This window comes from Clarias gariepinus, chromosome 7, assembly GCF_024256425.1.
Source record: "Clarias gariepinus isolate MV-2021 ecotype Netherlands chromosome 7, CGAR_prim_01v2, whole genome shotgun sequence".
NCBI lineage: Eukaryota > Metazoa > Chordata > Actinopteri > Siluriformes > Clariidae > Clarias > Clarias gariepinus.
Window position 1 is genome coordinate 14,223,185 of NC_071106.1, and position 14,982 is coordinate 14,238,166.

The 14,982-nt window shown below is 36.4% G+C and overlaps 1 protein-coding gene and 1 long non-coding RNA gene across 4 annotated transcripts in view; both read right to left on the bottom strand.

Moving 5' to 3' along the window:
* The window catches only part of bicd1a (bicaudal D homolog 1a), a 42,361-nt gene extending 34,571 nt beyond the window's left edge, over positions 1-7,790 (bottom strand). For all 3 annotated transcript variants that reach the window (XM_053501143.1, XM_053501145.1, XM_053501146.1), the window contains exon 1: positions 7,502-7,790. In XM_053501143.1, the coding sequence (XP_053357118.1) occupies positions 7,502-7,717 (216 nt within the window). In that variant the 5' untranslated portion in view covers positions 7,718-7,790. The remainder of the gene's footprint in view (positions 1-7,501) is intronic.
* A 3,272-nt stretch (positions 7,791-11,062) lies between these two features.
* LOC128528323 (uncharacterized) lies at positions 11,063-12,894 on the bottom strand. Its single transcript, XR_008360929.1, has 3 exons — positions 12,692-12,894; positions 11,860-11,914; positions 11,063-11,229 (listed from the first exon to the last, which is right to left on the bottom strand). It is a non-coding gene; the product is annotated as an uncharacterized LOC128528323 (long non-coding RNA).
* Positions 12,895-14,982: the final 2,088 nt, after the last annotated feature.

Consider the following 14,982-nt stretch of genomic DNA (forward strand, 5'->3'; position numbering starts at 1 on the left):
CTTCTTTTTTCTTTACTAAAAAAAATGTCCATTTCCAACACAATTACAATGAATTATTTTGTCCATTAAGAAATATTATTTAAAATCAAAAAAGATAAATGAGGGGAATAAAACATTGAAAATTATTAAAGAGATTTATCTTTGTTTGTGTTCTATTTACAACATGCTTGGCATCTCACACCTCATTAACACCTTTACTTCCAGGACATATTAAATACGGTTTAGATATTTATCCATAGAGTATGTAAAACCATGAATCGAGAAATAGGTGTTTTCTGGAGGATATCCATGGTAAGTTAATATCTTAACACTAAATTGATGGATTTACTGTATCTTTAGTCAACATCTTTAGTCTTCTCAGGTTTTTCACTGTACTTGATGAGATCATCATCGGATACTGTCACTATTGCCCTCTGGACCTGTCTGACTCACCCTGGTGCCCCGCTTCTGGTTGGATATCTCGTCACATGGATGCCCTGTGTGTCTCTTTGGGATGCGTCTGGTGTCTGGGGACGGTTTCACTCTACCATGAAGACAGTTCTGGCCTCGACTGATGTTGACAGCTGTTTCTCTGAGGACTTGACTTGGCTGCAGTTGCTCACTAGTTCAGGACTGGAATTTCCTACGAGTCTACCTGAGCCTCCAATAACTACCTGAACTCCATATCAACATCAATTAACATCAACTGTTATACTGAACTGCCTGCCACCTAACACACTGCAAAAATGCAGATCATTTACTGCTTTCTGTTTCACCCAAATGAGGATGGGTTCCCTGTTGAGTCCGGTTCCTCTCAAGGTTTCTTCCTATTACCATCTTAGGGAGTTTTTCCTTGCCACTGTCGCCCTCGGCTTGCTCACCAGGGACAAACGGACCATTTTGATTTACACACATTCACATTCTATAGAGACTTAAATAATTCTTTTGATTGTGTAAAGCTGCTTTGCGACAATGACAACTGTTAAAAGCGCTTTACAAATAAAATTGAATTGAATTGAAATATTGTAACACTATTGTAAATGTCTTTGGTGTACAGTAGCACAAAGTAATTCTAGCAAGATAGATGACAACCCCAACTAAGATATATATATATATATATATATATATATATATATATATATATATATATATATATATATATATATTCTTTCTCTGGCACACTTTTACGTGTAGTAACAAACTACAGTATTTTGGCAAACTATGTACTATTTTGGTGGTTCGAGAAAAACCCATTGGGCATCACTATGGTTGAATTCCTGCAAATAGCCAAAACAACAACAAAGATAAATCTGGATTTAATTAAAATGAAATTTTTTGGGCCTAAAACATACTTTGGTGCAAATACTCTACAAAAAGCAATTGCAGACCAATCACTCATAACATTATGACAACTGACAGGTGAATATAAAAATATCAATTACCAGCAGTTTGATGACTTGGTCATGGGCACCCAAGGCTCACCCAATGCCAGCTAGAAACAAGGGCAGATCCCACGGAAAAGCCAATGCAGCACAAATCTCAATGCTGGCCATGATAATAAGGTATCAGAACAGTCAGTGAACCACATCACACAACAGAGAGACTGGTAGGCTGCCCACTCCCTGGATTGCAATCACCCATGGTACTGTATGTGTCGGATTTCAAGTCTGGTACACGAAGGCCCTTCTCCATGACCCACAGCACCCAAGGAATCCACCACCAATGTCCTGGTTTCAGACACCAAAGCACACCTCTAGGCCCGATGTCAAGAGCTGCACCAGGGGCACAAGGGGAACCCAAAACCTAGGTGGTTTTAATGTTATGCCTGATTGTTCTATAACTCCCCACAATTATCTTAATAGCTTATTTACTGTCTAAATTTAGGTAGACAAGGAAACAGCTTAACAAATGTGGGTATAAAAAAATATATTATCTTTAAAGAAAACCTTTATCTGTCTTATATCTAACCTATACCTTTTTTCCACTCGCTTGAATTTAACCAATCACTGACATGCATTATTTTTCATCACATTTCACTCTTATGATCCTGAAAAGAAAATAACTTAAATTCATAAGCATTTAGTTATAAAGTAAGCACACACTGCTGCTCTGGAGACTGCAGTCTTTTTACAGTTCAAGTAGGTCAGAAATCAATACACGTGCCTGCGGGAGCGACAGCACGGCTCCCTTTTCTACATCCCAATTTTCTTTTTGCTGCAGCAAAAATAGAAAAAACATTTAAAAGATATTTCTAAGGATTTGGAGCGCAAAAATGTTTTTCCATACGGAGACGAACAGAGAAGTCTTTTATGCAGCCAAATCAGAGCAACGTTGCCACAGGACACACTAAAATCCTACACACATGTAGATACCAAACAAAAAAAAGAGTAAACTTTTTTTCAGAATATGTGCTTTGCTAAAACTCAAAAATGTTAGAGAGAAAGAAAATAAGTAAACACTTAGTTATTTCTATGGGTTCACAAAGAGGACATAGTCACTATAAATACAGTATGTGCATCTCTACTGTAGCTTACAATGGAGGTTAAAGAATAAACATCATTTATCATTGCAGTCCAGAATCAATAGCATCTCATTCAGCTGAAAAGGGTGAGTAAAAAAGGCCTGTAAGGGCACGACCAGGGGGACCCATCACCCCCCCCCCCCCCCCTTACACTTAAACTCAGGAGATGCGTCACACGCTCTGATCTTCACTTTGAAAGGAGTTAACCAAAAGGTGAACCGAAACCGGAGTTTGTGTATAAACAAAAGACCATACGTTTTATAGTAGCATAGAAATACAACAACATACAAACAAGTTCTGTGAGCTCGTTCGTAAGTCCAATTTGTTCGTAAGTCTAACAAACATTGTCTAGGTACCAGGATACTAACACAATTGGCTATGCACAGTATAAAACCAACATGTTTCATGTTCTTGTCCTTGTTCTTTAGAATCGTTCCGATAGTTGAAGGATTCATGTTAAAATAATGTTAAAACAACTTTTCGTCTCTCTGTTCTCTCAATTATGTTTACTTTTGTCTCTATCATTATTGCTTGCTGTTTTTTTAGCAGTACCAGCTTCAACGCCACTCTTTTTACACTTGCATAATAGACATCCTGGGTTGCACCTTGCACGCACATGGCAATGTACGCCAGACATGTGATCTAACTTCCATGATTGATCATGCTCGAATGCATGTTCGTATCTTCGAAAGTTCTTAACTCGAATGTTTATATGTAGGAGACTTACTGTATCCATGGTTTTAAAAATATTCTTGTAGATATGGACAAGGCATTACATTGAATTGGTAATAAACCAGTCCAAAAATATGCCACAGCACATTTTATCTAAGAACCAAGAAATGTTCTCCTGGCCTGAGCTGCAACAGCGTACACAAGAGAGTCATCTATGTGCACCAGCATTCGTGATGGCACATTTAAGGCAGATCTGAGTTATGTGTTCACACACACACACACACACACACGCACACACACACACACACACACACACATAGGACATGCTATTATAAAAAAGTAATCAACAACATGTACTATGACCCAAAGTAGATTATTTTCTGATAACCACAAATCATAAGGTGTCTTTTTTTTTTTTTTTTTGCCTTTTACACCACAGTAATCTGCCCTAATTAATTAAGGTTTTGTTTCTTTTAATTAGTAAACAACATCCTTATTTCTTTAAAATCTATTTTCAATAACAATTAATGGTGTGGGTTATCTGCACATCACGCTAGTTCCTGTTTTTACTGTACTTCATTTTTAACAGTTATATAAAGATGACCTCACCATTATCATTTTTGCATCTCAATAAGTAAGACCAAAAGAATCAGCTTGTCATGGTACCAAGAAGCACAAAGCCATCCATCCTGAAAACTTTGCCTTTTTAGGAAACACTAGGACAAATATCAATACATAGATGCACATCTAATCTGTACTGTATCTGGACAGTTTGTTCATTTCACAACAAATTCAAAACGGCTTGCAATCCCTGTTGTCTATATAAAACATCAACATAGCAGGCTGAACCATCTAAGTTTTTCCTTAAGATTTTAAATTACAGCGGTTTTTGTCCTTGCTTTTAGATAACAGACTTGTGATAGACTATTTATAACACTTGATTCATCAGGAATATTTTCTGAAATGTTTTATCAAGAAAAGAATGAAACAGTTTTCAAGGACCCTACTGCGTAGATACAGCTTCCTTCCTAAGAAATGCCACCTTACCAAGACGAAGATACTTTAGTTGGTCTGTGTTTAGAATAACTGAGATTTATACTGTTATTAATTTACTGTTTAATATTCATTCAAAACATGAAATATTGAGAGATAATAAGAAGAGAACTAACAGCTCAGAGGACAGGCTCAGACACACACACACACACACACACACACACACACACACACACACACACACACACACACACTCTCTTTTCTCATGAAATACCTAATGAAATAATTACTCCACATGACGTTCAGTGAAAGCAAAACCCATTAAAGCGCTAAAGAGGAGCTTTTTGAAGGTTAGCATGGTTGCTGAACAGTCTGTGTGTGTGAAGTCAGCAGTTAATTAAAGCCATGAAAGCCTTCAGGGCTGATTCTACCGATCGACTACCTAGAACCATTGTAGGGAATAAAAGCAATTACTGACACAAAGACTGACACAACCTGGAGATCTGTTCAAAAATCTTTAGTCCACAATACTGCATAACCACTGCCAAAAACCTCCAATTTATGTTTTCTTATAATTTTATCATTATTATTGTCATAGACAAAACATAATAATAAGCTAAAGGAAGGTCTTATTGGTTACTCTAAGTTTTTTAAAAGACTCTACAGCGATCAGCCATAACATTAACACCACATACCATTTAAACAATATAATTATACAACAATAAATTGGTGACAGGATTATAGGCACACAAGACTTATTTCTGCCTGTGGAGAGCAAAGACTAGCTTGTTCGGCCCAAAAAAAAAACAATGCATCATAACCTCACCGAAAAAAAAAATTCCAGAATAGAAAGACACCAGAAAATTCAGTGGACCACAGCCAGCAGGCAAAGATGGACCTGGCAAAGTCTCCGGACCCGGCCTCCAAACTAGATCCCAATACGATCGAGCTAATCCACGGGGGCCCTCCCCACAACGCCAGCAGTACCCGAAGGATCCAGACACCACAGCACACCCCCAGAGGGCTTATTGAGGGGCCACAACAGCCCCGGTGGCACAAAAGGGACCTACACAAGCCTGGGCATAATGTTTTGCTTTGTAATTAAAAGAAATTAAAAGAGCCATCGACATTGCTAGAACTAATTGTAAAATATAAATAGGTGGTAGACTAATTAAAGATTTTGACCTTTTCTGCTCAGGTTGCTCTTTGTCATTTCTAACATTTCTTAAATTCAAAACATTTAATATTAAATTCTTTAAAATAATTAGATTATTTAACTAAAACAGAGAACTGATATACATTTCTAATATTCCAAGACTGCCAGTGTAACCTTAAACTATATAATGCATGTATGTGCAGTGGTAAAGACTGTAGTCTTTTGTCCTTAAAATTACAACAAAACATTGCACATTATACAGTATTAGCTTGAATGCAGTTGCTATAAAAAAATTTTCCAGGCTATTTTTCCAAAGTGGCAGAGGCCAGAATTTTTTTTCCATAACATGGAACAAAATGATTAGAAGCCTGAATGTGTCACTATAGGGGCTTAAATTCAGTCTTGCAATTGTAAATCTGCCCGTAAATAATGTCGGAAAATAGCCAACTTTATAGAAAGACATGTCAGTCACAACAATGGCATTTATAGTTGTACTAACAGGTTCACTCTGGTATCTGGCAAATGAACTATTTTTTTAAATTAATCCACGTGGTACTTTATAGTTATGTTTTTGTTTTCTCTTAATTACTTGCACCTTACACCTGCACCAAAATTTGAATAATGTTTAACCTGCACTGTTTTCTCTTGAATTTTTTTCTCATTCCCAGGACCAGCTTTTATTTAATGTTAGTAAAATCTTTGTGCTGGGAGAAAATACCTGCCTGATGCTAGTCTAAAAGTATAACACCTGGTGTCTCTCTTGCTTTTCCCGTACTTATTCTATAGTAATGAGAGTGACAAGGCTAAAGACTGATTCCTTATATAAGATCACCAGCCATAAACGCCCTATTATATAAAAAAATGGCAACAAAAAGCAAACAACCTCTAAACTCATCAATGAATGTCAAAACAGGACATCGACATAAAGACACCAGTAATAATGCTAATATTTAGATCCAATCCCACTTAAATTTTCTTGGATAAAAATTTAATTATTAGGAGAAGATAAAATTCCAGACAGATAAAGCAGCAATTCGGTGTGCTGGAGTGCATCCAAACAGACCTGAGACGCCTGAAGAAAATGCTTACCGTGACAGCTTAATCCATACACATGGAGCCAAGGTGGAAGCCGGCTAAGCTATATGCTGCACTACGTTTCACCCACACTGTACACAGACATGCAAGATAGTAAACAGACACCTGAAGTATTATGATGCGAATCATGCGCCAGAATGTGTTGCCATTATTATGACTACAGCCTCTTTTCAGATTGGAACATACTGTACCCATCTTTAAGTGTGCATAGAAGTGAGAATTCCAAATACATTTCTGCTTTTTAAAAAAGACAAACTGGTGGACTGTGCCAGAGACAAATATCTAGGAATCCTGGCTAGGAAATTCCCCTTCTACTGTTAACAAAATTGTATTACTACTTCTTTCTTTTTAAAAAAGGATGAAATTTCAATGGATGAAATATCAATCTAAGCAAGTTGTTGCTCTTGAAGACACTAAGGGAAAGACAACAAAGTATTAGTAGGTATTAATGGGCAGTTCTGGCTAAATAGGGTGAGGCTGTGGGTTACTGACCGGAGAATCGAGGGTTCAAGCCCCAGCACCAGTAACTTGCCACTATTGAGCCCTCGCTCAAGGGCCTTGCTCAAGGGCTCAACAGTGAAACTTGACATGTTGCCGCACGTATTTCCATAAACTGCAGTAGAAATATATAAGATCAATTTCTAAATGTGGCAAACTTGGCCACTGTTTGCAAATGCCCTTTAGTAAGGCCCTTAACCCTATCTTCTCCAGGGTGCTGTATCCTGGCTGACCCTGCGCTCTGACCCAAGCTTCCTAACTGGGTTATGTGAAAAAATAATTTCACTGTAAGGTACACATGACAAATTAATACCATAAAAAAACATATCTGTACAAATTTTGGTTCATATATATTTTTTTTGTTTTTATTATACTTCTTGTGTGCGCATGCATATGTAATATATTTTATATCCTAGGTCGATAACTTCTCTACTACATATTATTGCAATAAAGCACAGAATGTGTGATCAGTGTTTGAAATAGCATCTCTGGATTAGAGAGAGTGAGAGAAAGAGAGCTGATCTTAGCATGCATGTTAATGTACTGTGTGCTGAGGTACTTTAGTGTGGTCTGTGTTGGTGCAGTACCTCCTGCAGCTGTTCCAGCTCCCTCTTGAGCGCCTCCTGCTCAGCCTCCAGCTCGGCGCACTGCTGCTTCAGACCCTGGTTCTCCTCGAGCACCGCGAGGCCGCACTCCGCCGCGCGGATCTTCTCCCGGTTCGCTTCAGCGAGCTCGCGGCTCAGGCGCTCCACCTCGGCCCGGTACTCATCCGCGCTGTCCGTGCATCCTCCTCCTGCCGCCATCGCACTGTTTGCTTCTGCCTCCTTGTTGTGCAAAACACAGACGGACAGTTGAGCTGTGAAGCGGCTCCTCCTCCTCCTCCTGTCAGTGCGCAGCGGGCCGGGCGGAGAGAGCGCCACTGCGGAGAGCGCCGCGCACGCGCCCCTACACTACGTGCTCAAGAGATTACGGCAAAACCAGGAACGGCTTTATTGTTTTTTTTAATTTTTTTATTCTTGTTTAAAATGTTATCTTTATAATTTTTGTTTCTCGATTTGTGGTCCACGTTAACCTAAACACGCTTTTTTTTTTTTTTTGCTTTACAACGCACAAAAAGAAGTGAGCGTTGCATCCCCGGCTCGTGACGTCACCATCAGCGGGTGGGTCACTTTTATCAGCTTCAGTGCGCGCGGGCATTGAAGATCAATCAGTCAATCAATCAATCAATTAATTAATCTAAGTGATACAGCACATGCAACAATTATTTCAAGTGAAACGGAGGGTAGTATGTTTCTAGTACACACGGTGGCTGAAAAGTAACTATGCTTAAAAAATTTGAAATAAAGTTCATATTTCGAATACAATGTTTTTGAAACAAATTGTACTTGTACTTTATTGCTAGAAAAATGAAAGCAAATTTTTAGGCACAGGTGGCGTCAACCAGTTTCCTCAAACGGTCGGGGATGGAATGCTTAAGGAAGTAATTTGCGATATTGCTGAGAACCTCCTTATCAAGTCCTCCAGTGTGTCCTCCAGCAATTTCCAGGAAGTAGGCTGGGACCTCATCAATGGCCTCCAAGAAATCCAGATCTCACGTTATGATTTTTTCTTGTGAAGAAAAACAGGATGGAGGAGCTGTTGCCTTGCACCTCCAGGTTTCAGGTTTGATTCCTGCCTTGGGTCTGTGTGCACTGAGTTTGCCAATTCTCCCTGTGCTTGGTGGGTTCCCTCCGGGTACTCTGGTGTTCTCCAATCCAAAGACATGCAGATTAGGCTAATTGGCGTTTCCAAATTGCCCATGGTGTTTGAGTGAGTGTGTGTATGTATGTGTGTGCATTGCTATGGTTCGGATTGGCATCACATCCAGGGTGTACCCCTCCACGTGCCCTAAGTGTCCTGGGATAGAATCCAGGCCCCCTTGTGACCCTTTATACGGGATAAAACGGTATAGATGATGCATGAGTAGTACATTTCAGGTTCTGAGGATTTTATTTAACAATGTTTCAGATTTGATCTTTAATCACCCTGATAAATGCGGGGTTGCCACTGTTGGACCCTTGAGCAAGGTCACTCAGTGTGCCAGGCGGCACACAGACCCCTGTTATTGTTGTTACAGCTTTAAGAAAAGGATTATAAAATGCTTTTAAGTTTTTGAAGTCATTGAGACTGGAATTAAAAGTCTAAACCAATAGGTGTCAAAACCTGTCATTAAAATGTTTGGATTTAAGAAATGTATCACTTGTTGGTCATTTTATTTTATTCATGGAAAGAAAGCCTACCTAATTTAGAAAATATATCCAAATTTATGGTCTATTATATTATATTATATTATATTATATTATATTATATTATGTTATATTATTGTTAATGTTTGGCGTAGGTGTCCATCTAGTGGTGGTTCTGGGTATAATACACTTTCATTTGAACAGGGTACTAAACCACTTTTCCTTGTCCTTGAGTTGGGGGTATACTTATAGAGACAATATAAAGTGTATATTGGAAGCTTCACTAGGTACAAAAAGTATATGTTTATGTACCTTAAATCCTTTTAATACTATATCCACCTTTCCAGGTAAAACATACAGTTAGAAGTCCAAATGACAAGGACCAGTAGAATATAGTACACTTTATAGTACCAAGGACAAACACAAAAAGGCAAAGCAAGAATAAGTAAAGAAAATTAAGATCTAGTAAACCTGGTCTATATACTCATTCGACAGGACTGGCAACTGAAGTTTATCTAGGAAACTAAGAAACCAAAAAACATCAATATGGATCAAGGAGAAACACAAAACAAGTGAAAGTCATAAAGATGTCATGTGAGATGATCTGTTGTAGTTTGTGAGGTTGATGGGAATTGAAGTTCAAAGTGGTTAAATCTTAAATTGAATATAAAATTAAACATAATATAAATATAATATAAATATAATATAAAATTAAATATATTTTAAATATAAAATTAAATTAAATTGAATTTAATTTATATAGGGCTTTTAACAATGGTCATTGTCTCAAAGCAGCTTCACAAAAATGAAAGAATTTTTTAGAAAAGAAAATATTTGGAAGTGTGTATGTGTGAGAAAAATGTGTCTAGATAATAATGAGATGAATGAATGATGAATGAAATGTCTCTGATGAGCAAGCCAACACTGAAAAAAATAACTTGTAAGATTTACTTAATAAAATCCTCGTAACAATTTGCGCACACAAATTTTAAGTAAATTTTATTGCTCCAATATTAAGTAAAACTCACCCGTAATTGTCAGGTAAAATCTACTTAACAATTAAATAAACAATTAAATTAACAATCAAAAAAATTAAGTAAAAGTTACATAATTATATTTAATGCACAAGTTAGATTTATTTAAAATAATCTAGTAAAGTTAATTTATTGTTGTATCAGCAGGAACCTTGATTTTATGAAATTATTAAGTAAATCTTACTATCATTTTGTTTTATGAGATTTTCCCTTACTTGGTTTTATTAATTTATATTACTCCCTATAATAATGTACACATTGCTAATTTATGTTTTGCAAAGAAACTTAAGTAATTATTTCATCTATATCTTTCATAAATCACACAACTAAAATATAATTAAACAGTTTATTTACCAACATTACCAAATATTTTTGACATTCACAGTCTAGATACAGGTTGTCTTTTTAATAAATGTGCATTTAGATAAATTTTGCATCCATAGGAACATCTGCACAGCACCAGGGCCTGAAATACCTGTGTTAAACAAAATTGTGTAAAATAATAATAATAAATTAATTAATTAATAAAATACAGCATTAATTTAGAAATAAAATACAGCAGAAAATACATTAAACAAACTGTAGAATAAACTTTAAAACTTAATAGCCCTCTGTAGCAGTGAAGTTGCAACATTCAAATCAGCACTCTGGACTAGTGCACTTAAAAGTATGCCATTGAAACTTAACGCATCAAAACATTTTAAGCTGAACATGTAAACACTGAACATGTTCAGACAAGTAGTCAAGCCATATCAAATGATTTAAGATGATAACTATCTTTAAAGCTTGCACTTTTGGTGATAGCTTAATCCCACCAAGTTCTAAAAGAACTTTCTGAAATAGCTCAAATGTGTAGCGCAGTGCTCGGGGGTCTGCGAGGTTTATGGCATAAATTATTCCCATAAGCAGTGCACATACATTTGCAGTATTGCCACATTCTTGCAAAATTTCCTTTCCTTCAAGGATTATGGATACACCAACTGGTTCCTCCCCTTCAACAGCACGGACAACAAGGATTTTAAGAATGTGCAAACTGGCATCACTTCGTCTGTCCTCCTGCATAAAATTTACAAGTAAATAAAAAAAAAAAAATTATTTTAAGAAACAAAAAAATCTGAATTGCTTTAATTACCTGTGATGACTTCATTATCACAGAGAAAAAATAATAATAAAAATGATTGATTATAAAAAATGACCATCACTTCATATACTTCAGATTGTTAAACTTGGGTTAAATTGCTTTAGCAATAATCTTGCATCAGTAAAACATTCTAAAACATGGCATGAGATGGCCACACTCCATATAGATTACTCTACACCTTTACAGTGTCAGGAAATCCTATGATGAATGCTGAGTTTGTATTTAAAGGGTTAGTCCAAACATGAAAATTCTTTCAATCATTACTCAGATTTAGGTATTCATTTGCATTTGGTATATGCTTCTGTCCAATGCAACAAACACTATATTCAAGGTACAAGTTTTTATTTATAACTTGTAATTTACAATTACTTGCTTTTCCTGGGAATCAAACCCATGACCTTGGTAGCACCATGCTCTACTGCTTGAGCTAGATAAACTGTAGATGGACATCACTAAGCAGGAAATGTCCACGCCTTCATCTAACTTTATCTTATAGTAAATTTAACATTTTAAATTGTATAATTAATAAGAAAACAATGCTTTACCAGGCAATCATCAGAGATCCTCTTCAGATTCACGTCTCAGCTCTACGCTTTGTTTCTGTGAAAATATTTACATTGTATCATTACATAATCTTTTATTAGTACAACTACATTTAGCCATTTCTTCATCTTTTGTAAGTTTGCCTTTATCCAAAGAAAATTACAAAAGAGAAAGGCATCAAGCATGTCAAGCAGAGCTACTAACACAAAGTTTCTGACATTGTTAGAAAAATACAAGATACAACAGTGAAGGATTAAGGAAAAAGTGAGAAGCAAGAATCATGTGTGGAAAGATTAAGCATGCAAGGTCACAGGATGACTCTACTTCTTTTTCTTGTCTGCAATGCGATTTGGACAAATTAAAGCTTCTGTCAATACTGTATGAACATATGTACAGGTTCATTACAGTTAAAATTTAACTTGTAACTTATTAATAAATTCGGATTCCCAAAAAAAAAAACGTTTATTGCTAGTGCTCTTTTACCATTTAATGCTTTAACACACCTCACTCAGTTTGTTCAGAAAGGTCATCTCACTGGCGAGCCTTTCTCTGAACACGCCGTTTTCACGAGGGGTGGGGGTAAGAAACACGCATCTCGTTCTATTAAACCACGCGCTCGGTTCGTTATTATTTTATTTATTTATTTTTTAATTTTTACCACAGGACCCCTGGGGGGCTCCGTAGGTTCAGGTTTTTACACGAAAAACGGTGTTTTGTGAATCTCCACGCTATTAAAAACTGAAATATTGCTAATTGTACGTCCTGAGATTAAGATGAACATTAATTGGGGGTCATGAAAGTGAGAATACATCCAAAACAGAAAGGTAAACTTACCTCGAACACGCCAAACTCCAGCTCCAGCCACGCCGTGCTGTACCTCCGTGATGATCCCCAACCGACTGATCCACAGCGCGGGTACAGCGTCTCCAAACACGCATGCGCGGTTTAATTTGAAATTTAAACTAAACTTAAAAAGTAAAATTTACTTAATATTATTAGGTTTATGTGCAGTGACTATAAAACATGTAAATGTTACAAGTAAATGCATAATAATATTTAACTCTTTCCACTTAGTTAATTTATTACACGAATTAAATGTGTAGGTATTTAAACTTTTACTTAGAAAATTCTAGTTCTCCTTGAAATGTATTTTTACAATGTAAAAATTATGATGGTTAATTTAATAAATTTTACCACACCAAAAAATCATTTTTTTCAGTGAAGGGTGACGGAGACGGTGGCAAGGAAAAACTCCCTGAGATGGCAATAGGAAGAAACCTTGAGAGGAACCAGACTCAATCAGGGAATTCATCCTCGTTTGGGTGATAGAAATAACATCATGTGTGTTGTGCAGGTGAAAGTTCAATATAACAGAAGTTATTTAAATTAACATGAAGTCCAGTTCAGCACAGGGAGTCAGTAGGTGCAGAGGGCAGATGGGGTCTGGAAGTCTACTTTTGAATTGGGAAACCGTGTCTGCTCCCCGAACAGTGTCTGGAAGGCTATTCCAAAGCTTTTGAACTAAATATAAAAATGCCCTGCCCCCTTTTGTAGATTTTAAAATTCTGGGAATTACCAGAAGTCTGGAGTTTTGTGATCTTAAGGAGCGTGGTGGATTATAGCGTATCAGAAGACTGGTTAGGTATGTGGGAGCTAAACCATTTAAAGCCTTGTATGTAAGTAATACTATATTGTAATTAATTCTAAACTGAACTAATATTGGCGTTATAATCTAAACCATTCATACCCACCACAGGTATGATCTAAACCATTTTAATGCCTGCCCCTGAATACCTATATGATTTTGTAGGCGATCTATGAGAATCTTATGATCTTAGTGCTGCAATCTGTCGAATGCAGCACTAAGATTAAGTAAGACTAGTATTGAGATGCAGCCTTGGTCTGAAGCTAAAAACAAGTCCTTTGCAATCTTAACTAGTGCAGTTTCTGTACTATGATGGGGCCTGAAACCTGACTAAAATTCTTCAAGGATGTTGTTTTCCTGCACGAATGTGCATATTTGAGCTGATACTACTTTTTCTAATATTTTTGATATGAACGGAAGGTTTGAAATCGGTCTGTAAAAAATAAAAAATCAAGAGGAAAAATTTGATGTATAATGAGATGTTGTACAGGGGTGTGAAACATTGCCACCATCTCTTATGCAGCAAAATCAGTGCTCCAAGCACATTTGATTTAGATAATCAGATAATTAACTGGTTCTCATTAATTGATAGAGCAGGGAAAACATCTAAATCTGCAGGGCAGGTAGTCCTCCAGGACTGAAGCGGAGAACATTTGTTTGAAAATGCTGCTACTATGTGTCTTAACATAATACAAATTCTGAAAATGGAGTTTGTTGTCAAAATGTTCATTTGTATTAAAATTTAAAGGTAACCTATTTTGTAAAATCCACCTTTTGATCATATTTGGACACTTACAGAGACCTGTGCTTAAACACGCCATTCAGATTTTCATCCCTTTATGAAAAAAAAAATAATAGTCCCCCCTCTGGCTCAGTGTTTAGCTCCACTCAGGAAGACCTTATAAACCCTACACACATGATAACTGTATGAATAAATCAAGCTGAAGAAGCTGAAGAATAGATTGATTTTCTTCAGATTTTTACATTATTAAAGTTCTCCCCTTTAGGATAGCCATGAGGATATTAATTAGAAATCTAGATCTAGAAATTAACTAGAAATTTTGAGGAATAATTATAAGTTAGAATAGATATTTAGAAAGTGAAGCCAATGATAATTAATCTGAAAATGGCTAAGAAACACGAAATAAGCCTTTTCAACAGACATCCCGCCTACCTCATATTGAAAGTAGTGTCCTGATTCCCTTAAATCCTATACAATCATATTCCCATAAATCATACACAGAAATCAAACTTCTGAGAATAAAATAGATGGAAAAAGAGAGGGAGATTGAGGTTGCATGGAACAACATAGGAATGACAAGTTCCCTTTTATTAGTTGATGTTTCTCTCTGTCAGTCCTGTCGAATGTCATCAAAAAAGTTTAAATACTTTTATACTTTAAAAGACCAAAATACTTTAAAACACACTTAGGAATAAAAATTTAACTTCGCATTCATTCAATGATCTTGTAACAAAATTT